A 15288-nucleotide genomic window follows, 5' to 3' on the forward strand; every position below is an offset into this window, starting at 1 on the left:
ACTCATTAACCTGTTTTTATTCCAGGTGATGGTATTATGAGAAAGGAGAAGGGGCAAGAGAGAGAGAATAGGAGCAAATGAGCGAGAGTGGAGGGTGAGAGAGCGGGCGGGGGGATGAGTGCAAATGTTAGAGGGGTACATGAGAGAGACAAGAGCAAATGAGAAAGAGTGAGAGAGGGAGAAAGACCAAGCAAGTGAGCAAGGCCAGAGAGAGGAGAGTAAAGCCCGTCTCACACTATGCGATTCGTTGCGATCCGAATTTCAAATTAATTGTGACATTTGATATGGATATTTCAACTAATAAAATATTACCTCCCTGAATGAATAAAACAATTTCAATTCTAAATTGTAATGACGTCATCTGCTTTTCTCCGACCATAGTGCTTGCCGCAAAGTAGAATATGATTTTAGTTTTCCTAACAATATGTCAAACTTTAAATAAAATATTTTTACTTCTTGGAACTTTCATATTTAATGCAAAATGCGATTTCTTGAAAAATTGCATCGCACCAGATCGCATAGTGTGAGACGGGCTTAAGAGGGAGGGGGAAAAGAAGAGGTAAGCACTTAAGAATCTAGAAAGACAGAAAGAGGAGATGGGGTTGAAAGAGAATAGGGATATCAAAATAATCATGGAGAGAGATGGGGCTGTAATTATAGAGCACCCGACATAAAGAGCAATTAGAATACAGGACAATGACATGTGAAATATTTCATGAAACGTTTGATCAGTGATTTTTAACTTGCAATTGTTATAAGCTACTGAAATCCTCGCTTCTGATTGGCTGAAAGCAAATTTCAGTGACAAATCATTTTATAAAAACATTCCCTGATCAACACAAGAAAAAAACGGGAATAATTCATACAGATGAAACAATTACCAGAGTCGGACCATTTTATGAACAGTTCATAATCTTGTTTTATTTTAACTGGTTGCTCTTGGGAGCAACCAAATTCATTTACAGAATATAAAATACATCCAAAAATGATAGTTTATACACTATAATAGTACACATCATTTGTAAATTAATGATGCTAGGAAAATCGGCTCCAACCTCACTCATGAATGTAATGTTTCAACTAATAGTAACATTCAAAACATAACACTGAGGTAATGATGGACCTGTTAACAAAACAAATAGCTCCTTATTACCAAACATAAAAAATTGAAATGTTATTGTAAAACTCCCCATATTTTAATACATAAAACTCAATCTCTGTGGCTACATGTATAAGGACATGGTCATAGTTGTCTGATAATCAAATAACAATTAATATTTTAATGTAAATATTGACCCAATTGGCTCAAGCCGATACAAATACAGCAAATGTTGCTGTGTTGGGGATACAAACTTTAAAGTGCTCTTAATCTATTTTAATTTTTCTTCACTTTTGTTGACATTTACACGATATTGATAATACTCAATAATTCAAATGATCTGGGTTTTCATTGCATTTAGTACCCTGAATAGACATAAATAAAGGAAAATGGAAACTCATGAAAGAGGGATGTCATCAGGTGCAATAATTTTCAAATCACACTTCAATTCCTAGCTGCACAAACAGTTACCTGTATATACACATCATTGGAACGCATGTTAATGAGTGCACCGATGACATCACACACCCACATATTTTCTATCAAATAAGTGACAAAGTGAAATTTCTGTTACAGGGTGAGCGCTTTTCTTCCAATGACCAACTTTCTTGAATGAGTTTCCAAATGCAAATGATGTAAAAAATATAAATATCAATATTAAATAGCCTTAATTATCAATTGATTCAATTTGACACATTTTCACACAATACTGACATAGGGTCATATCAAAATTGAGATACCCATTTGACCTGCAATTAATCCCCCCCCCCTTAAAAAAATCATACACATTTTAACAAAAAGGCTCTTTGAAATACCCCCCCCTCCCCCAACCCAGGAAACGTGATGATATTCTCATCTTATCATGGGCATTCACTGTTTTCGTGACAATTCAGTATGCTTCATTTTGTTTTCAAAGAAAATTGAGCGAATTTCCTAAAAAGAAAAAAATTATGACATTGATGGATTTCCAGACTTGAGATGGATCGGATCAACTGTGACTCTTCGTAAGACAGGGCCATGGTGAATGTTTTCACCAATATTTTTATTTTTCATCAGACAAGTTGTCAGATCTTGATAATGATTGGCCGAGAAGCATTTTTTACCATGGCAACCGTCGGATGAAAAATGTGACAGGTCCTGTCATGAACGCTCCCCAGGTGACAATAATCATGAATAATTTGATGGAATTGAAATTCAAATAGGAGTAAGGGCTGGAGCTATAACATCCTTTTGCACGGAGCCACAATATAGGAACATTTGCCAACAGGGTTCTGATTGGATACAACATGGCGGATACGGCTCCAAAAGCCACTCACAAAACAATATAATGGATTCCATATTGTAACTAGATAAACAAAATTAGTGAATCTCTAAAGGCTTGTTCAGACATGGCGCAACAAATCGCTGCAACAAACCGATGAAATAATGCGTTCAGACGTGACAAGACATACCACCCTTCTCAATCAATAAAAGCACATACACATCAAATGTATAAATATTCCATCTGTGATTGCAAACCTGGGGCCCGTTTCATAAAGAGTTACAACTGTTGTAACTTTACCATTATGGCAACTACCATGGCAACAGGGCTCAGCAGCCAATCAAAAGCAAGGTTCCCATGGTAGTCGCCATAATGGCAGTTACAACAGTTTTAACTCTTCATGAAACGGGCCATAGAACTGAAATATAATTTTGCAATTACACTCTTAAAGCTAACATAACCGACTCCAAATCAACCAACGGTTTGTCATTGAAATTAATGTAATAGATTTGGTCGGTCTGAAGCAGATTCATTGGTGTGACTATAACATTAGGATTGGTCCAAGCATTTAAAGGAAACCAAAACCCAAGAAGAGAAGCTCTCCATTTGTTTTGTACACAGATTTTCCTCATTATCCTTCAAATTGCATCTTGCCTCCTTCTGAGCACAACATATGTCATGGGAAAGTATAATTCACACCACATATGTTGAGGTCAGGAGGAGATAATGTGAAATATGTAAAATAAAGGGGAAAATCTGGAAATTTGTGTACAAAACAAATGGAGATTTGTCCACCAAATCAGCCATTTTGAAGCACTTTTGCCAATTTGAGGATCCCATAGAAAGTAGAACAAGACTTTTTAAACGTCCATAACTTGCTTATTTCATAACCGATTTTGATGAAACTGTTTTTTGTTATTGTTCCTCTCATTTTACTCTTTCCAATAAGGTTGCTTCTCTTCTTGGGTTTTGGTTTCCTTTAAACTTTGACAAAACTGTCATCTTGTCACTGTCTCTTTAATCTTGTCTCATTGGAAACATTTCATGAGGCAAATAGTCATTGATTATTCACTGACTCTTGTTACAAGCTACTAAAATCCCTGCAATCTGATTGGTCCAGAGCAAATTTGTCAATGAATATCTCTGACTATATGTTTCATGAAATAAACAATCAATGAAATTGTTATAAGCTACCAAAATCACTGCAATCTGATTGGTCCAGAGCAAATTTGTCAATGAATATCTCTGACATGTTTCATAAAACAAATAATCAATGATTTTTACTGAATACTGTTATAAACTACCAAAAGCCCTGCAATCAGATTGGTTCAGAGCAAATTCGTTTCATAAAACAAATAATAATTTTCACTGACTCTTGTTATAAGCTACCAAAATCCTTGCAATCTGATTGGCTCAGAGCAAATATGTCAGAGAAAATAATTGACTATATGTTTCATGATTCATCAATGAATTTCACTGAATATTATAAGCCACCAAAATCCCTGCAATCTGATTGGATAGCAGTATATTTGTCAGTGAAAATCATTGACTATATGTTTCATGAAAAATTCCCGCGATATCGCATACATTTAGTACATAAAAACATGGCATTGGTTCGTTGGATCACTTGGTGGCGCCGTGTCTGAGCAAGCCTTGATTAGATGGGGGTGTGCATTCATCCTATCATAAGACCAAAACCAAATCTACATTGATTTTTCCACTGGTTGATGACACCACTCAAGATAAAAGAGAACGGCATTGGTTGAAGTCTCTTCTCTAATACTGCTGCTACTGTCCAATTTGTGTCTACCATGCCTGAAAGGGAGAGAAAGTAAAAAATATATATTTCAATAATCAAGTTAACATCATGGGAAAGAATCTCGATGAAATCATTTCAAACCATGATTTGCCCAATATGCAAGTCTCTTCTCTTTTAAACTCTGCTGCTAACGTCCAATTTGTGTCTACCATGCCTGAAAGAGAAAGTAGAAAATAGATATTTCAAAAATCAAGTTAACATCATGGGACAGAAAATATATATCATTAACAACCACAATGACATCATTTTAAAGCATGATTTGCCCAATATGTAAGTCTCTTCTCTAGCACCGCTGCTACCGTCGAATTTGTGTCTACGGTACCATGCCTGCATGGGACAGAAAGTGAATGAGATGAAATGCTGTCAAATATCCATGATATGAGCAGATCATTAAATGAAGAATGAAAGAAAATAGATGTAAATAAAATTAGGGAATGTCTTTTACATCACTCTTTCATTGTACCTGCCTATGAATGAAATTATGAAAATTAATAATCTTTTAGACGTAATAAAACTTAATGCAGGCTTTGAATGACTTACCTTTGGATTCAATATTAAAACACTACTTGATAAAATCCTAATAAACCATTCCCTATTGGTAACTGGAATAAGCTGGTTTGTGCACAAAGCCTATTGGAATTACAGAATCTAGAACCTAACTCCTTCCTACCTTTGAATACAACATTTAAAACACTATTTGTTACAGTCCAAATGAACCATTGCATACTGGAATCGGCTGGTTTGTGTACAAAGCCTATGGAAATTACACAATTCAGTAGGCAACTGATTAATAAACCACTATAGCTTTGTACAACATTTCACTTTGTAACAACTCCAATTATATTGGGAAGCCATTGCCTTTGAATGTTTTTATACATATATGACGCTATAAATATGCTGTTCATCATCCTCATCTCCATCATCATCATCATCACCGTCATCATCATCATCATCATCACCACCATCATCACCATCATCACCACCATCATCATCACCATCACCATCATCATAATCATCATCACCATCATCATCATCATCATCACATCATCATCATCACCATCATTATCACCATCATCATCATCACCGTCATCACCATCTTCACCATCATCATCATCATCATCATCATTAATAATCAATAACCTGCTGGTATCGGTTGGTCCTATGGTTATTATCATTACATGTCATCACCATCAACATCAACATCATCATCATCATCATCATCATCATCATCATCATCATCATCACCATCATCATCATCACCACCATCACCATCATTACCGTTATCACCATCATCATCACCATCATCATCATCACCATCATCATCACCATCATCATCACCATTATCATCACCACCATCATCACCACATACCTGCCAACCTTTGATAATAAACAAGTGGAACGCCTCTGGCAGTCTCGCCTGCATCACGCAATTTAATATAGCAGCAGTGCTAACTTTGAAAACTACTATAAAATAATCATTCACAAAAACATCATTCATATAATGACATAATACCACGTTCATTGACCATAAATTACATTTGAACGGAGACTTAAGACTGTCAACTACACCCATGTCCACATTTCATTCACTCTATCCATAAACTTTCAAAGTTATGATGGCACTTCAACAATTACCCCAACATGGCCTAAGTTTATTGACCTTAACTGACCTTTGACTTGGTTTTGTGACCTGAAACTCACAGGGGATGTTCAGTGATGCTTGATTACTCTTATATCCCAAGTTTTATGAACTAGATCCATAAACTTTCAGAGTTAGGATGGTAATTCAACAAATACCCCCAACACGGCCAAAGTTAATTGACCTTTAATGACCTTTGACCATGGTCATGTGACCTGAAACTCGTACAGGATGTTCAGTGATACTTGATTACTCTTATGTCCAAGTTTTATGAACTAGATCCATAAACTTTCAGAGTTAGGATGGTAATTTAACATATACCCTCAACACAGCCAAAGTTCATTGACCTTAAATGACCATTGACCATGGTCATGTGACATGTAACTCGCACAGGATATTCAGTGGTACTTGATTAACCTAATGTCCAAGTTTCATGAACTAAATCCATAAATTTTCAAAGTTATGATGGTAATTCAACAAATACCCCCAACTTGGCCAAAGTTCATTGACCCTAAATGACCTTTGACCTTGGTCATGTGACCTGAAACTCAGGCAGGATGTTCACTAATACTTGATTAACCTTATGTTAAAGTTTCATGGACTAGATCCATAAATTTTCAAAGTTATGATAGTAATTAAAAAAATACCCCCAACCTGACCAAAGTTCATTGACCCTAAATGACCTTTGACCTTGGTCATGTGACCTGAAACTCAGGCAGGATGTTCACTAATACTTGATTAACCTTATGCCCAAGTTTCATGAACTAGGTCTATATACTTTCTAAGTTATGATGTCATTTCAAAAACTTAACCTTAGGTTAAGATTTGATGTTGACGCCGCCGCCGTCGGAAAAGCGGCGCCTATAGTCTCGCTCTACTATGCAGGCGAGACAAAAAATCAGTATCAATACTACAAGGGCACCGAGTGGGTGTCCGGCCCGTTTTAACGGTAGGCCTAGGGGCTCTTTGCATTTTCAGCATGTAAGAGTAGCGCATTTCCCTACACTTTTTAAAGCAAATATACCCTCATAATCTACCTTTATGTAATTACATATCATTTTTCAATTAAAAGAAGGTCTTTAAATATCACTTTTGTGACAAAAAAACACCCAGTTTCATGCAGGTGTGATTTGTTTTCATTTAAATCTATGAATTTTTCTTGTTCACCAGAGCTCTCAAAAACTATAATTTTGAATATATTTTTGAGAGCCCTCTATTGGTGGAAAGTGAGATTGATGCAGATCTTCATCTCCGCAGATTCTCTTTTTAATTAGAAAAAATTAATTTCAATAATTCAATTGAGTTATGGGCCAAGGCATAGGCCTATTTTTATGATGAATTTAGATCTAAGTTGGGCCTAACTTACTGTATGAAAAACTGACGTGCCAAAAAATCAAACATTTATCCAGCCTATATCAAGAGAAAATAAGCCAAACATTGACAATCATATTCATGTTATTTCACCGCACAGGGGTTACTGACTGAGGACAAAACCTAAATTGGATAAGTGCTTGTTGGTATAAGAGAGCAGATTTTCAGCCATGACAAAAACGGAGCTGAAACTAAACGGCTGCATGCGCCCGACCCGCACTGCGCACTTGCGGTGCGCCGGTGAGCTAAGACGGGGAAGCTGAGGCGCAGCAACTCGGCAGGCGCTGGGAGCTTAGGCAAGCGAAGCAAGTAGATTTGGCGTTCGGCTCCGAAGACTCAACTTGAGATCAAAATTTGATAATCTCCTTTCTTCCTCAAAAATTTGACAACTATTCAAAAAATAAAGTACAGATCAATGTTAAAATTGCGTTGGGATAGATCTAACTTAGAGTAGCGTCGGTGCGCGACGGCCGGGCGGCGCGGGGTATGGTGTGCAGCCGTTCGGCAGCTGCAGCATGCAGGCAGCGCAGAAGCTCAGCAATATACCACTGAAATCACCAAACACACTAGACATACATGTACACTGCACATTCACTAACTCACTCCAACACTACAAAATCTTCCGGCGACATGGGCAAAACCTCAAATAAAAGGTGAAATTTTCTTACCTAAATCACCATATTTCGCGTCAAAAATATCACCACCAGTAATTTTTAACATCGTAGTTAGGAAACAAGGGGTCTAAAAAAATGTATTTTTCACGGTTTTTCCGATGTTCGTGGATTATGAAAACATGTCCTCACTAAAAACTGGCACTTTCGGGAGCCGATGTCAGCCGCCATTTTTTTCCGGAAGTCAACGCTAAGTGCGGCCGTAGCGTGTACGCTCGTTATTTTCACATGCATTTGCAATGGAACTGCGCACTTAGCAGTGTTTGCGCGCCGTTTAACGTCGCTCTCTGTGCAAAACTAGCGCATTTGCGTAGCCGTGCGCTTCAGTCGCATCTTGATATGAGCCATGCATGCGTTAGTCGCATCATACAGCCGTTTCAATAATTTCAACACTATATTGATTAACCCAAAAATCTGAATTTTGTTTTTAAAATTCGGAATACGGAATGGAGGTATAAAAATCGGTATAATTCCGCCAAAATCGGAATGGTTGGCAGGTATGTCACCACCATCATCATCACCATCATCATCATCATCACAATCATCACCATCACCATCATCATCACCATCATCATCATCATCATCAATAATCATTACATGTACCTACTGGTATCAGGTGGTCCATGCACAGTCTATGGGAATCTAAGGATCCAGAAGTCAACCGGTTAACCTTACCTTTGAATACAACGTTTGCAGCTGGTAGATCAACCTGGTACCCTAGTGAGACCGATGACTCTCTCCCTCTTAAATTACTCTCAAATTCTACACCAATCTGAACTTCTTTTCCTTTGTGATAGTAAGCTGCGTGGAATGCGGTTGGTCCTACAGTACTGGAAGCAATCCAATTATCAGCTGAATAATAAAGAGACAAAATGTTAATTTGGGCTACCCGCTATGTACACCATATTTGATCAATATACTAGATCACCAAACAGTTGTCAAATAGGACAGGTCAAATGTAAAAAAAAAAGAGTCATATCTGCTGTGAGCACTGTACAGACAAGCATAAGCTGAACGCATAATTTATTAATCGACCAGGGAAAACTTTTATCTTGCTGAAGTTTTTTGTATTTTTGCTTTTACTTTTCACTATTACTGTTTTCTCATGCCAACAAAGAGGTTGGGTTTGATAGCCGTAGAAATATTTTTCAAGGGTGTCACTTTGATGATATTTCCATACATGTGAGCTATGCAAAGCTAAATGCTACCAATTCTCTAACGAAAGTGTAGTCATATAATGTAGTAAATGGTGGTGGTTAATAAAGGCTACTGCCAACTGGCTGTTTTAATGACTTAAATCTCATTTCAAAATTCATGTTTGCATTTATACACATACATGCATTTCAAAAAATTTCAGTCGGAATGTATGGGAGCACCTTGCTTGCTGAAAAAAGCAACAACTGATAATCAAATACTTACTTGCATATTTGCCTGCTAGTGAGACTACAGTAGCTTGTTGGCCCTGCCCACAATGATAGAGAAGCTCCGCCCCCAAGGCCAATCTCTTAGTTATACTCTGCATATAATGAAGTACAGCTATACCCGATCCTTCTAATGGATCGACGTTAGCCATGGTTAGTGTTCCGGTGTAGGACGGGCCTTTGTATTCCAGCTCAGCTTGGTATACACCCCATTTGGTTTGCTGTGTCTGTTGGAGTGATTAGAAAAACATGACAAAAATAAAAATCCTCTCTAAAATTGCTTCTGCTTCTAAAGCCAATTAATTGAATTACAGATATGATGGTACCTGTCAAGTTGATGATATGGTTAAAGAAAAATGCACAAATTATTTGTTTTTTACATTATGCCAAAAAAATAGTATAAAGTATAAAGACACTTCTCCTACACTTTCGTTATCTTTTCACACTTCCTGCCCCCTGTCCACTCGCAACCCCCAATACCCCCCTTCCCCAAAGGGGATCATCATGCTTTTTAGTTTCTTCCTTTCACTGGATTGCATTTTTTTCTTTCCTGCTATATTATTTCTTTTTTCTTTTTCTAAAGTCTTATTTTTTAACACATACAGTAAAGAGTAATATTAACCTTTACACTTTATTTCAATTTATCGTTCAAATTAAAAGTTGAAACAGAGTTGCATCAAATTGACTAAGATGGGAATAGATGTTACCTGTACAACAAATTTAGAGCGTATTCTATCAGCAAGCTGATGGATGATCTGAGCGTTGAGACTCCCTGAGGTATCTATATCACCAAGTAGAACAGGAAATGCCTGCAGAAAAAATACAAAGTATCCAATCAACATCATTGTTGCATATTCATTTCTTGTATGAGGTTGAACAGTAGCCAATCAAAATTGTTCTTTCAAATTTGCAACTGACAGTAATCATTTGTTAAAGAGCCACTTTTTAACACTTATAATTCACGAGAAGTTACACCCAATAGATGAGGTGATCAGGTGAAAGAAAAGATAACAAAAATTACATCTATAAGTACAGTAAATCCAGTAAATACTGCAGCATTTCATGCCATGACGCCCATTTGAAATTGTAGCATATATTATGCAAACAATAATCCTTTCAAATATTCAAATTCACTTGTCTGATTTTTATTGAATTTTTACATTCCGATTCTGTGATTTTTTTCTTAATAAGAAGGCCTGCACATTATTCCTGTTATAATAATGAATACTATTCTTGCAAAAATGATAACGAAATTGTCAATGCTGTAATTATTATCATCGTCATCATCATTATCATTGTTTTTGCATTTGTTGATACTATTACAATTTTTAGTGCTATAATCAGTATTCATATCATAATCAAATATTTGTCCTAATTCAATGATTGTGCATCAAAAAATAATAAATTGAAATAATTACCTCTGTTGGACTGATCTGTTTGCTTCCGACGTATGTCGAACCGAAGTGATATGATGATGGATTGAAGGCTGACAATGATAACGTATGACTGACCTGGAAATGGTTACTCAATCCTTTGTTGACTACAAGTTTACATCCCTCCAGAGGTGTGGGAAATATTTCTAAATTCAATGAAATATTAAAAGACAAGGTTAAAAATAAAACACAAAAAGTGGTTCCAGTTACTTCATGAGAGAGTATGTATAGTGTAGACTCTAGATTGGTGTGGAGTAGATGATAGCCTCACCAATCAGCCGGGCCAACTGAAAATAAACTTGATTTGGTTTTAACTTCAATGTACACTTATAGTAATACAGGATGTTTGTTTGGGTTTAGCAATTATGTGGCTATTAAATGTCTAGATCTTAGGATTGTTGAGAATTTTGGCAACCCAAAGCAAATGACAATCTCAAGTTTGATCAAATTTATGCTCTCAATTTTTCCATTAGTATGTCGGGCTCGCATGACCTACAGCGACAAAAGAATATTCGATTAGAAATGTTTGAATTTGTTAAAACGAGGGAGACACTGCCAGGGTAGATTGGGGTCTCAATAGTAATCTTAATAAAATGTGGAAACAGAAATTATGCACTTACCACGATTATATGGATGAAGGTCTATCGTGACACACAAATCCTGACATCGAGGCACAGACTGGAACCTAAAAAACCCCCTGAAAAGTTCTGTCGCAATACCTCTCCTTCTTTCAAAATTCAAATCAAAATGGCCGATCGAGACCGAGGCTATATTTTGTTTTTTGAGGTTCCAGTCTGTGCCTCGATGTTAGGATTTGTGTGTCACGATAGACCTTCATCCATATATCGTGATAAGTGCATAATTTCTGTTTCCACATTTTATTAAGATTACTATTGAGACACCAATCTACCCCAGTCCCGTGTCTCCCTCGTTTTGCACGGTCGACTCCTGGGCTAACCAAAAATAGGGCCCAAAGTTTTGGTTAGATCCCAATGGATCTACATCTAGGATGCAGCTGCAGAAACAGGACAAAATCACTATAAAAGACTAACCTAAATAAAGGCATGAAACCAAACCAGGGGCAGTAGATAGAGGTCAATTTTAACTCACAATGCACCATTCATTGTTTTGTCATTCATCATCATTTGATATGACTGTCACTGGTCTGGAATTTGTGCAGTATTAATTAGTAAACAATAATAAGTCTCTTTTTAGAAAATTTAGCATGACGCTTGGCTGTGTGCATCTATAATAGTATAATAGTATAACCGCTTAGAGGCAATTTGCGAATTTGTGGTATATAAAATTGTTATTATTATTAATGCGACTGTGATTAGTCTCAAAGCAGAAATCTCTACGACTCGGACTCCAACGTTAGTATCTAGCTGACTGATATGATTTTGTTTCAGTAGAGGCGCCGGTCAGCAAATTGGGATCGTCCCAGTTTACAGGGACTATCTCAGTTTTCAGAATTTAATCATTTATCCACACAAGAAGTCTAGGAAAGTTCATTCATCTGTCAAGTGCCAACACATGAAATGCGCTGGTCAATGTAAATATATCAGGTTCATAACAAGATTATTGGAAGACGGAAAGTCGTGAAAAATAGACTGTGAACTGGGGGGAATTGAGGTCACTGAGTCTATTTTTAGCACTCTCCATCCCCGAAATTGCCGTCCATGTCCCGCAGGGGTACTGTAAGTGAAGAAAAACTGTCCCCATAAGGACAATCTCAATGTACGATTTGTCTTGGTTAATGTCTATGAGGATACCCTTGTTTTCTGATTCAATTTTTGATTTTGGACAAGCGCTTCGCTCTGTTCTTCGTGCCTTACGTTATTCGTTAAGGCTATAAAAAAGGAGATTCACAAATAACAACTTGTATGGCAGTGAGTCCAAACTTCGTGTGTGTCCATTCTTCGCTAACGGTCATTATAAAACTAGCCAATATCTTTAAAATCTAATATCAACGTGAAAAGCGACCTAAAATTACCCTTTGGCGTAAGTTTCTTTAGGATGAGTTCAGTATTCATGAAAATATTGACAAAAGATTGGCAAATTTGTCACCGTTTAATAGCGCCTGTTCCAAAGAAATCTGAATCATTTTGCAAGCAGATATAAAAAATATGAGTTCAATGTGCTGACTGATTCTATAGCATTTTGTTGTTAATCCGATATAAATATCTCACATTTTGAGCTTGAGTTTTTGTTTAAATCTGCACAAAAACTTTGGTCCACGTAGTTAGGTCACACTTTTACAGAACGGTTTTTCAGCAAAGCGTGTATTCGTTGATCGGAACAAAATTTTGAGATTGCGATACCCACGAACTGAAGAAACCCCTCGAAAGGCTTGATCTACTTCACATTTTCTTCAATGATTTTAGAGTTTACGATCTTGCCGTCAATGTGGTAACTATTTTTTTAATTGGTTTTGTATACATTGTGAATATTTTGTTTTTGTGAACAAATTTAAGCCTGACGAATATTTATTGAAAATAATGTCCGCGAAGTTTGGACACCTAGCCCCATCACTTTTTTATCAGATCATAACTAAGGAACTCCCACCTCTCATGGTACACTGGACATTGAATTGCATGCTCCTCATGCATCATGCTTACCTTTAACTTTCTTGAAAAGATCTTCAAAATTTCCCGGGTTCGGGAGGTCGTTCCCGGCCTTGTTTGCTGCGGCCAGCGCTGCGGCAGCAGCAGGGGAGATGGGTGGCACAGGCATGCCCATCATCGGGGGACTACCGGGGACTGGTGTCGATCCAGTTTTCTCAGCTGCAAAGACGTTTCCCATGGTGTAGATCAAAATATAATATCTACTATCACTTCTCGGCCCACTTCTCTTTTAAATGAATTCAAATGTTGGTTCAGTGTGCTTCATAAATCGTTTGATATGTCTTAGAGTGTCATTACACAACCTTTCTCACCACAACTCCACTTCAGTCCCACAAGTTCAATCTTTTGTCAAGTTTCGCAAAATTTCGCACACGCACTAAAATTTCCAGTCGCACATGTATTTCATGCGTGCAGAATTCGCCCACATTGATTGGCTAGCATGCGTCACGTGGTCGTAACTTTGCAAGAGCTCGCAGGTGAATTTCAAGAGCCTCTTCGTCTAATCTTCGAATTCCCATTTCGTCCAATGATGGGGCGCTTAATTATTGTACGCGGGGGGGGGGGGGGGGGGGACAAGTTTCCCCATGTTACAATAAGCGCCTCTAGGCCTACATCAGGTTCTTTTCTTTTCTGCTTATATCCTCAAATATACCACCACCATCATTCATCAGGTAGGCCTGATTACCAACTGGTGCTTCAGCAATAACTTGTTGAAGAGTAAATTATTTTCCTTTGTTAATTTGTGTAAAAATCAAATACTAGTAATTATAACCGTTTAATGATATTTAATGGGAAATTAAAATTTTGAAGAGCAAACGGTAATTCATTGGATTCATTGAGGAAAAGTGGATGCATGTGCAACTCTATCTTTACTCATTTAGGCCTGTATACAAATTAACCACCAGGGACCAATTTCAAAACGTGCAGAATAGGACCCGGAATCGGTAATTAAGTTTAAAAAGGTATCGGGTTTCCTTTGTTTATTAATTCAATTTTTTATTCATACGTACACGGTATATTATGCTGGGGTCTTGATGTCGTGCCGATTCCCCCCCCCCAAAAAAAAAAAAAATGGCTGCTTTGAATGAGCGGACTAAAATCAGACAATGTTGACATCAGATTTATTCATCAAAATCCAATAAGACAGTAATATCATTTAAAACTTTCGTGTTTTTTTTTTTGCACCAACACCCTGACACTACAAATTAGAGAGTCGATGATGTTACACAACATTTATTTCAAATCTAACAAATTGATAAAGAAGTATATTTCTATTGAACCAAATTTGTTAAGATGCTCTAGAAAGAACCAAACCTTTTTTAATGTAATATTAATAAAAATGAAAATTAACTTCAAACTGAATGAACAGTTGACAAGCAAAAAAAAAGTTTTCCTAACAAAATTTGGAGGTCGTTTCGTACCCCCAAAAAATGACGAGCCAAAAAAAAAAGTTTCAAACAAATTTTAGGGGGGGGTTTGTACCCCTGTAACCACCACCCTGCGTACAAAAGGTTCCAAAAATATTTTAGGGGCCGGGCTGAATCCCTGTAACCCCCCCCCCTGCGTACGCTTCTGCATCATCAATCCCTATCCCTACATCAAAACCTATTGCAAAAGAAATAGCGAACTCGTTAGTGATATGCAATCTGTGCCCTCATCTGCATACCAACCATGAAATTTATTCAACATAAAAAAAAATCAAACAACTTTCTTCTTTCACATCCGATTTCGAAAAAAAATATATCAGCGCTATGCTTCAGTTTTATTTGTTTATTCATTTAAATAAACTTAATTTTATTGGGGTGGCCTCGCCTATAGCTTTATCATGCTGTAATGTCGTAGGCAAATTAATATCCAATAAGTTCTGATGCAGATGTATTTGTAATAAAAAATAAAAGGGGGTGTTTCATAAAGCTATTCGTAAGCTAGGAGCGACTTTAAGACAAACTA

The 15288-nt window shown here is 37.0% G+C and overlaps 1 protein-coding gene across 3 annotated transcripts; it reads right to left on the reverse strand.

Annotated features, from left to right (window-relative positions):
- Window positions 1-889: 889 nt before the first annotated feature.
- Window positions 890-13816, reverse strand: LOC129267439 (mitochondrial import receptor subunit TOM40 homolog). 3 transcript variants are annotated; one of them, XR_010294382.1, is made up of 7 exons: window positions 13333-13688; window positions 10700-10860; window positions 9989-10090; window positions 9280-9508; window positions 8536-8712; window positions 3787-4175; window positions 1915-3701 (listed from the first exon to the last, which is right to left on the reverse strand). XR_010294382.1 is itself a non-coding variant. In XM_064103462.1 (6 exons), the coding sequence occupies exons 1-6, from the start codon at window positions 13514-13516 to the stop codon at window positions 4036-4038; spliced, it is 993 nt and encodes a 330-aa protein (XP_063959532.1). In that variant the 5' UTR covers window positions 13517-13816; the 3' UTR covers window positions 890-4035. The 3 variants fall into 3 exon arrangements, 2 of the variants coding, with proteins under 2 accessions (XP_063959532.1, XP_063959533.1); XM_064103462.1 differs by having other exon boundaries at window positions 890-4175; window positions 13333-13816; XM_064103463.1 differs by lacking the exons at window positions 1915-3701; window positions 3787-4175 and adding an exon at window positions 4190-4333.
- Between the last annotated feature and the right edge of the window lie 1472 nt (window positions 13817-15288).

The sequence above is a fragment of the Lytechinus pictus genome, chromosome 8, assembly GCF_037042905.1.
Source record: "Lytechinus pictus isolate F3 Inbred chromosome 8, Lp3.0, whole genome shotgun sequence".
NCBI lineage: Eukaryota > Metazoa > Echinodermata > Echinoidea > Temnopleuroida > Toxopneustidae > Lytechinus > Lytechinus pictus.